General features: G+C 41.9%; 1 protein-coding gene across 27 annotated transcripts in view; it reads right to left on the bottom strand.

Annotated features, from left to right (window-relative positions):
- Positions 1 to 1,151: 1,151 nt before the first annotated feature.
- DTNA (dystrobrevin alpha) overlaps positions 1,152 to 12,101 on the bottom strand; it is a 341,246-nt gene continuing 330,296 nt past the window's right edge. For 14 of the 27 annotated variants that reach the window (XM_069468484.1, XM_069468478.1, XM_069468466.1 and 11 more), the window contains 3 exons: positions 10,198 to 10,330; positions 7,836 to 7,884; positions 1,152 to 4,862 (listed from right to left, as the gene is read on the bottom strand). In XM_069468484.1, the coding sequence (XP_069324585.1) occupies positions 7,867 to 7,884; positions 10,198 to 10,330 (151 nt within the window). In that variant the 3' untranslated portion in view covers positions 1,152 to 4,862; positions 7,836 to 7,866. The remainder of the gene's footprint in view (positions 4,863 to 7,835; positions 7,885 to 10,197; positions 10,331 to 12,101) is intronic. The other 13 variants (XM_069468481.1, XM_069468472.1, XM_069468469.1 and 10 more) reach the window with 3 other exon arrangements.

Raw genomic sequence — 12,101 nt, forward strand, 5'->3', positions numbered from 1 at the left:
CAAACTCCTGGGCACAAGTGATCCTCCTGCTTCAGCCTCCCAAGTAGCTGGGACTGTAGGCATGTGCCATGATGCCAGCTACTTTTTCTATTTTTAGTAGAGACAGGGCACGGGGGGGGGGGGGGGGGGGGGTGTCTCACTTTTGCTCAGACTGGTCTCGAACTCCTGACCTCAAGCAATCTTCCCACCTCAGCCTCCCAGAGTGCTTAGCATTTCTTAAAATTGATCAGACTGTAAGTATCACCTGAGGCACTTATTAAAAATACTGTACCGATTCCCTGACTCTACTCCAGATCTGCTAAATCAGAATTAATCAACTCCTCAGGTGACTTTTGTAATCTGATGAATTCGGGGAAATGCTGAGGTAAGGAAATTGAAGCTACATGTGGCCTCTCAGAGATGAGGGGCTGAGTCATTGCAACACAGCTGACAGCAACTAGGGCAGGAACCTATGGACATGCCCTTGTCTCTCCCTTCTAAGAGAAGCAGAATGTATCAGTTTCCTCTCCTGATCATCTTGGTCAGGATCTCCCCTTGTAATTGATGGAGAGCTTCTTAATTTCTCTCTCTAGTGCTTCTTGAGTGTTTACAGCATTTTCCTGGACTTCAAATCAACCCCAGACTGTGAGCACAGACTTTCAGCTCCATTCTATGTCAGATCTCCCAAAAATGCCATTCATGGAGCGTAGAGCCAGACTTGCAGGTTCTGCTGTTGGTTCTGTAAAGGAATCAGCTCCTCGAGTAAGCAAAACACCCAACACTCCATTGCATGGAAATCAGAGGTTCTTAGAGGAGAAATGAGAATGGGAGGAGTGATTATCACTATGGATTCGTTTATTTACACTTGTGCCTGTAAGATTTATATATGTATGTATTTGTTTATTTTAAACAGCTTTATTGAAGTATAATTGACATACGATAAACTGTATGTACTTAATGTCTATCATTTGATGACTTCGGACACCAACAAATATCCATGAAATCATCACTAGCTCCCACTGGGGAGCCGCATCTTCATTTTCTGAGGCTTCCCATGTATACATGTTAAAACAAATTTGTATAGCTTTTCTCTTATTAATCTGCTTTATTGTGTGTTGATTTTTCAGTGAAGCTTCCAAGAGTGAAGGGGAAGTTTTCCCTTTGCCCCAACAACTCCATGTTGCTTTAGGAAAGGTTCATTGAAACAAAGGAACAAAACATACAAGATATAGTGTTTTTAAAAACTTTTTTTAATGAAGAAATAATTCCATTCCAAAATATAGACACACAATTAAATAGTTTAATCACTTCAAAATATAACATGTCCCCAGGAGGTTCCAACACACACACACACACACACACACACACAAAACAATACTTAACAGCAATACAAAAAACCCATACAATAGTAGTTTTGTTACAATACCAATGAATATCATGAAATCTTTAGTGTCTCTGAATTGGTTATTTCAAATGGTGTCAAATTGCAGTAGTCATAATTAAAAATGTCTTATAGCTAATTAGTTTCAAGGTGTAATGCTTCTGATTTTTTGTTTCTCTTTTTGGTTCAAAAGTAAAAATGCCCTTTCTTCTGAGGACACTGGAATTCTTGTTGGTGGCTCCTTGCGTGGAATCAAACCAAGGTCAATGCTGCAACCAAAGGTTGCTGAATTTACAAGATCTATCTACAGTTAACAGCCAAGAACTAATAAGGGTGGACAAAGATGATCAAAATAAAAGCAGACATCAGTGATAAATTATGATGCAACAGTTTGGCTCATGCATATAAGAAAATACATAGTATATCACAACAAAGGCCACATACTCTTAATGCAATTCAGTTCACATTACTACTTACAAATGAACCTTCCCTGCCTTATAGGAGATCATTCAAGAATCCATTTTTCACAATCTCCAGCACTTCTCCCTCTGACCAACCAAACTTACCCCAACTTCCGTCCTGACCAACCACAACTGATTCCTGAATCCCATGCAGTAGATTTGACCTTCCTCCCTTCCTCCATGAACACAGTGCTGTGGGGGAGGGTTGGCTGTGTTAGACCAGTGCTCATTAATAGGCCATCAGCTCTGAAGGAGATGGATGTGCAATTCATTGTGCAACAAGAAAGAAACAACCCCCGTAAGATATAGTTGCATCTAATGGACAGGACAGGTGAAACCTGCTGGGTTTGCACTTAGAACAGGCCCCAAAAGTAAATTTGGAGAGCCAAGGAAAGAAATCCACCAAAAAACACAAAAACCCAAAACAACACACGCCATTTTGTCTCGGTTACAGGACAGGGGTGCTTGAGTCTGGTCTCAGTGCTGACGTGGAGCTAAGAGAAAGAAAAGGTGGCTGGTTAGTCAGAAATTGGTCATTGGCGGCAGTTTCCAGAGTCCTTGCAATGGCTTTGTACGATGGTATCAACAACCATGGGATGGAGTTGGTTGGCAATGAAAGCTAGGACGAGGGGGGAAGGTTATCAGCAGAACAGTTCAAACCTTAGACGAACGTTTTGGTGTAGAAACATAAAGAGAGGACATGTCAGCTCAGTCCAGTCAGTGGCTGAGTGCCACGTGCAGGGGCTGAGTTCCAGAACCACCTGGCTATGATTTTGAGCTGACAGCAATGTAGGTAGCTGGGATGTCGTGGTTTTCAGTACTGAGTATGAGGCACCAGTGGCCACCTGCTCCGTCTAGAGAGGTATGGCTTCACAGAGGATGGGCAGTGGAAAAGAGATGAACATTAAGACACACCAACAAAACCCGCAATAAAACCCATCTGTGCAAAGATATCTGAGAACTGTGCAGTTGTGCCACTTTGGTGTCAGCCTGTGCTCAGGGACATTTGTCGGGCGGGTTCTCTGGAGGGAAGTAGGATTAAGTACATCAAGGGATAGGATGGGCTCCTTACTAATGCCAAACAAGTATTTTACTATCCCAAGGTGAGCAATTTTGTTCCAAAGGGCATCTAAGGAGATGGTTTCTGACCAAATGCAGGCATATGAACATCTCACAGCCCTCTGCAAAGGGCGCTGGAAGATGTCAGGACCCAGCTGGGCACCCACCAGCTACAGACTAGGTGTGCAGGGTGGGAGAAGGTTTTTGCCAGCCCTGGAAGCAAAATTGAATCGCTGAAGCTTTGGGGTTGATTCAGAGCCTTTCTTCCTTATTCTGAATAAGGCCTTTTCAGAGACTTTATTCTAAAGGAATAGTTAATTGTTAGCATGCATCAGAATCACCTGGAGAGCTGGTTAAAACACAGACTGCTGGGTCCAACCCCCAGAGTTTCAGATTCAGTACATCTGGGTAGGGGCCTAAAGATCTGAATTTCTAAGATCTTCCTAGGTGATGCTGACACTGCTGGTCCAGGGAACACGCTTTGAGAACCACTGTTCTAAAATGATGTTCTTCCTTTTAAAAGAGAAACGGGAATTCCAGAGAAGCTGCTAATTTAAGTATAACGTATCCAATATGCTGCAGGCTTTTTCTTTTTTTTTTCATCAAATCATGAAACAAGTAGAAGATTACTTTTTCATTTCTCCCAGGGTCCCCAAGGGAGTCTTTAGGGCTCCCTGCAGAAGGCCTTCATAAAGGACCATCACAGAGTCTTTTATCTTCTTGTCTTTGACAGTTCTTTTACACTTCAGCTTTTCGCTGAGTGTAAAATCCCAACTCAACTTGGAAGAGCCTGTCTCCTTTCACGTGACCACAGAAGGCTGCATGCAGAACACCAGGTGGCCAGCTAAGGCAATAAACATTCAGAAATAAAAGGAGAGCGAACGTTTGCAAGCGCACTTTAAGCCTGTACATTTAAAGCTGAAGGCCTCCAAACCACCTGTTGGGGGAACTTGTGAATGAGCGGTGCTGTTAAAGACATGCTTCCTAAAGCCAAAACGAGAGGAACAAGACCATGGAAGAGCATAGATAACTTTAGTCCGTTTGGGGATCTTATGGCACCTGTGGTTTATAAACAGCTTTAGTTAACGAGTATTTCAAAACATAGTTCACAGTTTTTAAGATCTGTGCTGATTTTAAAAACTAGATTCTATATAATTTGAATGTTGCCTTTTTTTTTTTTGAATATGATATCTACTTGGAAAAAATATTTACACTAAATTCTATGGCTGATTTATTAGAATATCTTGAAAAAAAACAACCCCAAGTTGGAAAGAAGCCCCCAAAGAATAGATTATTCCTGGTGTGTTTGGTTCAAGTCACTGCTCACGGGAACTTGGAGACAATGGCAGACCCTGCAGGCCAAGGACCCTTCTTGGCTTCCGGGCTCTGACTTTGTGCACTCAGGAACCAAATCTTTTGGGGTTAGTGAATAACTGCAGGTGGTTGTTTTTTTCCAATTGCGATGGAAAAAAAAATGTACAGTGTATAATATACTGTTTGCTAAAATCTCAAAGAATCCAGAAATCAAACTTCTAGCTATAAACAGTATTAATATTGTCATTGTAAACCGAACAGGTTCGATATCATGTGCAAAGGTTTAAAATGCTTGTTAATACTGCCATCGTGTGTAACAGCAGCGAGGGTTTTCAGCCTGTGGTTTTTTTTTTTTTTTTTAACCAGGGATGAGCCATGTTACAGAAGATGTAGCTGATAAGTTAGCTTTGAACAGAAGTCTTTTTTTCTTTTCCTTCTCAAAACACACACCTATGAACTACAAATCTTAGAACAAAAAGTTAGCTGCGCTATAGTCATCAGAACACATCTTTAGGGGTGGGGGTCTGTCAGGAGCTGCTGCCTGTGGTGGTTCCTCTCCTCGGTGACACTGCTGCCAGGCTGCTGTCTTCCTCCTCTGTGTGGGCCCAGGGCTCGCCATCATCACCAGTTCTCATGTTACTTTCATCATCTGTCTGACTATAGCTTGCCTGGGAATAAGGAATGTGTAATTTTTTTTAAAGATGAAAATTGTTTCTAAATTAGGGTTATGAAGCTTAGAGTCCCCCCTTTCCCCAACACACACAATGCACACACACACACACACACACACACACCCTACTCCCTCCCTGTGACAATCAGGAATGAATGTCCTAGGACATTGTATGCTAATGCACCTCTGAAAGAGAGGACAGGAAGTCCTCCTTGTTGAGTCTCTCTCTTAATGGGTACCTGAGGCATCTGGAGGTTTAAAGCAACACAAACAGAAATATTTGTGCTGTCTTTTGGATAAGGAGATAAGACCACTGACCCACTGTCAGAATGCCATGTTGATTTTGAAAAAAATCGCCTTTTTTCGGGCCCAGTCCTACAGTTTGTGAAGTTAGGGTGTGACTGGCCAAGGAGAGTGGTGATTATGTGGCCAAAGGATGAAAAAGGTACAAATTGAAGATTTGAGTGGGCCACAGTGGAGTCTCGGAGGACCTGAGGCTGAATATCATTATGTATAATGTTTCTTCAAAACTGGCTAGTTGAAAAGCAATAAACCCAGGTTTTACTCTATTTGCTCTTTTTTAGTACCATATATTGATAAATGTGTATTTATTTTCCAATAGGCCTAAAGCTCTTTTTGAGCAGAGGATGCTCTACGTCTCTGGCACCCCCTCCTGCCCCTTACCCACGTCGGGCTCTGCCTGGGTGGGTGGCTAACCCATGTGAAGCTGATGAATTTGGCTTCAGGACCCTTGGGTAAGAAATGCCTTTACTTTGGGATAATTCTGATCTTTCAGCACAGTCAGAAAGTGCAAACAAAATAAAAATATTATAATATCGTACATTTTTCTAAAATTTCAACTGTATTTCTTGGCTACGTTAAGAAAAATTACAGCAGGATAGAGCTAGCTGCAAATCTGAAAAGCCACTAGCTTTTTCAGTGTTCCACCAGGTTTTCAATGAATTTTGCCTAATTGATTGATTGATTGACAGGTGAGATCGCTTTTAGAGTCCTGTGGAATTCGAGCGAGGTAGGCTACTGTGTGCAGTAAATGGCAGAGGCTACAACTGTTACATTTTTCACTGCCAAATTTGCAACAAAAGATTTAAAAAATGACCTAAGAACTTCCAGAGTACTCAAACTTTTGGCTTTTAGATACAAGAACCAAATGCCACTTTTTATCTGGGTTCATTCAAGGCCATTTTATTAGGCTTTTTCAACAAATATTTTTCTAAGAACTAGCTACCGATGTTTAAATAATGTACAGCCAAAAATGATCAAATTGCTAGAGATAAGAGAAAGAAAATGAATGCTAGTCAAGGAAAATGGCTGCTCCTTTGGGACTAGGTTTGTTATAACTGGAGTGAGTATTTTCAGAAATAGCTCCTGGGAATTTTTTCACTCTGGTCACAATGAATCAGGGGAGCATGTGGTGTAGTGTTCTCAAATCCAAGGGAGGTGGTCAGTAAGATCCTTCCTCACTGTTCATGAAGTATCTATCATCTTAGGAATTACACCATGATTTTTACTTGCTTCATCTTAACCTGAGGACTGAGACAGGATGTCAGCAGTGTTTGAACTAGCACGTATTCTTTACTAATTGATATGCCATTTAAGAGCTATCTGTCCCTTTTTCAAATCAGCAACCAGTGTGGATCGAGATTACTGTCCACTGGCCTCTGGCCTTATAGGACTCCATGTTTGGGAAAGACTGTATAGCCAATGTAGACACAAGTCTTTGGACCATTGCAGCTGAAATGCTGAGAAAGGTGTATTAGTTTTGAACTATAATAGGGGGACATGTCAATGTCCATTAGCTGGATCCAGAGAAAACATCTAGACAGCTGGGACAGTGTTTCCCAAGGTGTATCAAGTCATTGCACACAGCTGAGTCCTAGCCCTGTTTATAAAAGGCTAGAGAGAGCAAGCTAGTTCCTAGTGCTGGTGGTTCCTATGCACTTACATAAACACTGTCTCAGCTCCAAGGGACTGAACTGTTTGTTGTAAAGCACTATGCATAGGAACAGGTATATGTGTTCACGTCCTTAATAAATGATATTATGTCTGCCACTAGGCCAAGCCCTTTCAAAACTATATCCCAGTGAGTATAACTGCTCTATAAGGCAGGCATCATGCTATATGTTGTGCAGAGGAAACTGAGGCTAATACAGCTTTAATAATTTTCCTGAAGTTATGCTGCTTGGATTTGGTGAAACCCATGTTTGTAATCAGGTTTATTAGAGTCCATAGCCTAAGCTTCAAACCACTACTCTCAAGTGATCCTGCCGGTCAAATGCTATTCTCTCTCCATTAAAAAATTACTGAGGATTTTCCACATGTGTAGGTAGATCCCTAGAGTGGGATCACATGCCACATAAATGATATTTTAAATTAATTTATATCCTGCTGAATTTTGCAATGGATTTCAATCAGCTATTCCGAAAGTGCAAGCCTGCAGAATTTTTACTCTGTTTGGATTCTTTTGTTTTCTCTAATAATACATGAGTTTGCTTTCACTTGTTAAGGTACACACATCTGATCTTTTGGGCCCCAAGGATTGCATGACTAAAAAGCTGGCTCATGTCTAGAGGGGCTGAGCAAGCTTGGACTTTTCCTTCTCAAGGACTCGAGAGGCTGAAACTTTGATGCTGTTAAGGATTGGTGATATGGCTATAGAAACTTCACAGCCACAGAGGTTTTCTAGGGCATCTCTGGTTTTATAGATGCTTCCGTGCCAATTTTCCTAACTAAGAGAGTAAAAAGTCAACTCCCAAGGATGTCTGGCAAATCTCCACTGAATTATAATGAAACACTCCATAGACTGAGATGATTCTTTGATATCAGCAGGGAAGGAGGATATTTTATCACACAGAAGGAAACAACTAAGAGAAAGTGATTGTGAATTTAGGTTGCAAGTTATCAGAATTCAGTGTACAGTGGCCATTTTCCTCCTAAATAAGAGGGTACTTACTTGAGAGGAGAGTGATAAAAGGATATTGCATTCAACCTTGCAAGCTGACCTGTGGGTGACAAAGGATACAAACAAGAAAGGTGACATGTAAAGTCTGTGATGCTGTCAAGCTGGTGTATTATTTGGCTGGAAGCCATGCACAAAGACAGAGAGAGAGAGAGAGTCCAGTGAATGAAAGTAGAGTTCTGATCCATCCACCAACCATATGCTCACAGAGCATTCCTGGACAACCACGTCAACGTTCTCCAGTGCATATGTCTTGAGAGGGGACACACAGGCCTCTTATACTCCCTCAGCCCCTTCTCTGCTCTTTCCCTTGAAGTCACAAGGCATGGAAAAGAAAGGGGAGAGAGAAGGACCTGAAGTTTTATCAGAAATGGCAAAAACTCCAATTGAATCTTAAGTCACTAATAGAATTTCCCTTCATTTTACTCATATAAGGTTAAATTCCTAATTCATTCAAAGAAATAAAAATCTAATGTTTTATATGGATGGTGAAAGGCTGTCTCTCATAAAAAAAAAAAAAAAAAAGAAAAGAAAAACCTCTAGAATTTTAGTTACTGTTGCCCCCGAAATCCAGACACTGGTATGAGCTCAAAGATAGGCATCTCTAACAGCATGAGCCGGAACATTGATTATTCAGCCACATCGCCCGCTCCGTCTTTGCAACAGAGCCGAATGGGACCGTGTGGGAATGGGACCATCCCTCAGAGGTCCTCCACATGCGCTGGCAACTTCATTCCAGGCTAATTTGGGCCTCAGAAGGACGAAAGGAGCATTCTCCATGGGTCTGCAATTGGGTGACTGTGTTTCTGTAGCGTGGGATAATGGCTCCACGTATATAGTCACTTTTTTTTTTCCTTTCCCCCCCTTTTTTTTGTTATGACTAGACCAACATTTTTAGTTGCTTTTGAAATGTGGTCGTTAAACTGAAAGGGCTAATGGAACATTCCAAAGAGGCAAAACGGTTTTTTAAGTCGTTGGGGCAGAGTTGGTGGGCTTCAGTTTCCCTGTTGCTACGTTCTTCTTGGAAAAATAGTTCAAGGCTTCATCTATAAACATATGCGAAGTACGAGATAACTGATTCTCTCTGCTTCTCTTTTCTTCACTAACAGAGTGAGTGAGGCCACTACTGCTGTAAGAGTGTGAAGAAAGCCTGTCTGGCAATGGGACAGAAAGTCTGAGGGGATAAAATAACCCCCTGGGGCCCAGGGAACAGCAGCTCTCACCCAGGTAGACATCCCTGAACTCTCAGAACCCCCCTAAAAACACCTGTGGGTTAATGGAAAAAGAAATACACTGGAAAGATGAACAAGGCAGTAGAACAATCTCCATGGGGAAAATGCATCACCCTTTGGATGAGTTACTGGTTACATTTATTCCAGTTGCATGAATTCTCAGGTGGGTTAATATACTACAGCACACCTGAAACTCTGCCCATCCACAACTTGCTGAGCACAGGCCTCAGTTCCCCCAGCATCTTGCCATGAGGCTTGTCCCTCTCCTACTTACATTTGGCATGGGCTGGCAGCAAGGGAGGCAGGCTGAGGACAAATAATTCAAGGAAGGAGGTATAGTTATGCTTATTCAATTTCCTTGTGTCTTGTTCTTCATATCCATTTTTTTGAAAAATTATGAGAAAAAGCATCTTTCTTAATGATCTTGAAGGAGTTTAGACTGTTAGTTACTAAATTTTTGCTAATATAACAAGGCCTCTTTTCACTTTTCACAAGAATATGTGGTGAGGGACAGCTATAAGAAGTATTTAAATTTTTTACTATCTAGAATACAGGTACTAAGGAGTGCAATCAGAATATTCTCAAAGGGAAGGTGGAAGGAAGAAGACACTGATTTTGTGAGTCATGTAAAGCAGCGGTCCCCAACCTTTTTGGCACCAGGGACCAGTTTACCAGTTTGATGGAAGACAGTTTTTCCACGGGATGTGGGGTTGGGGTGGGGGGCTAGTTTTGGGATGATTCAAGCACGTTACATCTATTGTGCAGTCAAACCTCTCTGCTAATGATAATCTGTATTTGCAGCTGCTCCCCAGCACTAGCATCACTGCTTCAGCTCCATCTCAGATCATCAGGCATTAGTTTCTCATGAGCCACAACCTAGATCTCTCCCATGTGCGGTTTACGGTGAGGTTCGCGCTCCCATGAGAATCTAACGCAGCTGCGGCTGTAAATACAGAGGAAGCTTCTCTGGCTTGCCCACCGCTCGCCTCCTGCCATCCCGATCCTAACAGGCCATGAACAGTACTGGTCCTCAGCCAGGGCTTGGGGACTGCAGATGTAAAAGACCCAGCTACCAAGGGGCCGATGCAGAACTGGTGAAGGGAGGAGGGCCTGGACCCCTGTACCTGATAGGCTTCATCCTGCAGCTTCTGCTTCAGGTATTCCTCCATCTTGAGCTCGTTCTCCAGCTGCCGGACAGAGTCATTTTCATAATTTTCATCCTCAGGCTGCACATAGGGATCCCCATCTTCTGTAACCCTGAGAATAAACCACAGATGGTGTTTGGGAGCAAATCTTAAAAGACAATTAGGAGTGCAATTCATGTGTGAGCTGCAGTGTTTTTTTTTTTTTTTTTTTTGAGACAGGGACTTGCTCTGTTGCCTGGGCTAGAGTGCAGTGGTGTCATCATAGCTCATTGCACCCTCAAACTCCTGGGCTGGGATCAAATGATCCTTCTGTCTCAGCCTCCCAAGTACCTGGGACTACGGGCATGTGCCACCACACCAGGTTAATTTTTATAATTTTTGTAGAGATGAGGTCTTGTTCTTACTCAGGCTGGTCTCGAACTCCTGGCCTCAAGTGATCCTACCACCTCAGCCTCCCAAAGTGCTAGGATTACAGGCGTGAGCCACTGTGCCTGGCCAAGCTGTAGTTTTGTTGGCACACTTATTTCCCCTTAGTCCTCCCCCAAGTCTCTTTCGTGACTTCTTTTACCCGAGGGAAAACTTTGAAACATTTTTGGAGGTTTGGAGCAATATATGATCAGGGTATTTCCATAAGTGATTTTTTTATGGCAGTCTGGTGATCATTGGTTATCTATGTTTTTTCTAAGGTGTACAGGAATGGCTTGGCCCTTTAAGTATTCTACGATCTTAAAAAAGGCAGACATCTTTTGAGGGGATATAAAGTTTTCCCAGGCTGAGGGCTTTTTCTTTTTCTTTTTTTTAAATGGAACCCAAGAACACATTCTATAAGGAGAGTGAGCCCTCTAGTGAGATAATGCTTAAGGACATTCGTTCATAATTTAATCCTCTTTGTATTACACATGCATATGTGTGCATGTACGTGCGCGCGCGCGCCCACACACACACACACACACACACATTCATGCTTTATTTTTATAGTAGAATCAAGTCTCAGAATATCAGCTAACTGATGCCAGCACGGCTAATACTTTAACCCATAGCTTTTGACCTTAAATTTTATACTAATTTTAAATCTGAAAAACATCCATTTAATCTGACAAATTCTACCATGAAATAAATAGATAAGAATGACCTCATTCACTAATACGGGACTCTATGATCGCTCTCTATTCATCCCAGAATATGTAAAGCTCTTTATGGGGCTGAGCATAAGTTCACTACCTAAATCATAGAACTGAAATATTCTCTGGATAAAATAGCAGTACATGTTTAAATAGCCTAGATATTAAAATATCCCCTAAAATGAAAAGAGTGGTCAAGGAGAAGTTTCTGGACTGGAACTTAAATGCCGTTCATGTTTATTTATATCTGTACAACATGTTCTTGTTATTTTTGGAGGTTTGGGGCCAGCCTAAATGGGTCTGGGAGGCCTCTGTGAACTTTCCCTCCCCAACTCCTGAGTTATGTGTTGGAGGCTGGAACCGCTGCTACCCAGCCTACCCGGGCCAGCAGATTGGGGTAGCTTTAATAGTGTTGGATTTTAAGATTGGGACAAGAGAATTTTAATTAACCACCATGTCGAAGCTTAATAATAAAAAATCAAATATATGTATTTACCAGACAAAACAGATGACAATCGATTCACCATTTTGAATATCAAACAAATCCAACAATTCTAAATTATAGAGGAAAGGATGAAGAAGCAAACCATAATAAAAAGCAGCAGCACGCTGCCATTTGAAGTTATGTTATAACTGTTTTGTTTTGATCTCACACTCTGCTGTTCCACAGCTGGCTCTCAGACCACGTCTCTTTCTAATTCGCCATCATTACTGATCTTTTACTCACTCCTTGGATTGTGAGCCAAAACACCAGAAGGGCCT

The sequence above is a fragment of the Eulemur rufifrons genome, chromosome 5, assembly GCF_041146395.1.
Source record: "Eulemur rufifrons isolate Redbay chromosome 5, OSU_ERuf_1, whole genome shotgun sequence".
Taxonomy (NCBI): domain Eukaryota; kingdom Metazoa; phylum Chordata; class Mammalia; order Primates; family Lemuridae; genus Eulemur; species Eulemur rufifrons.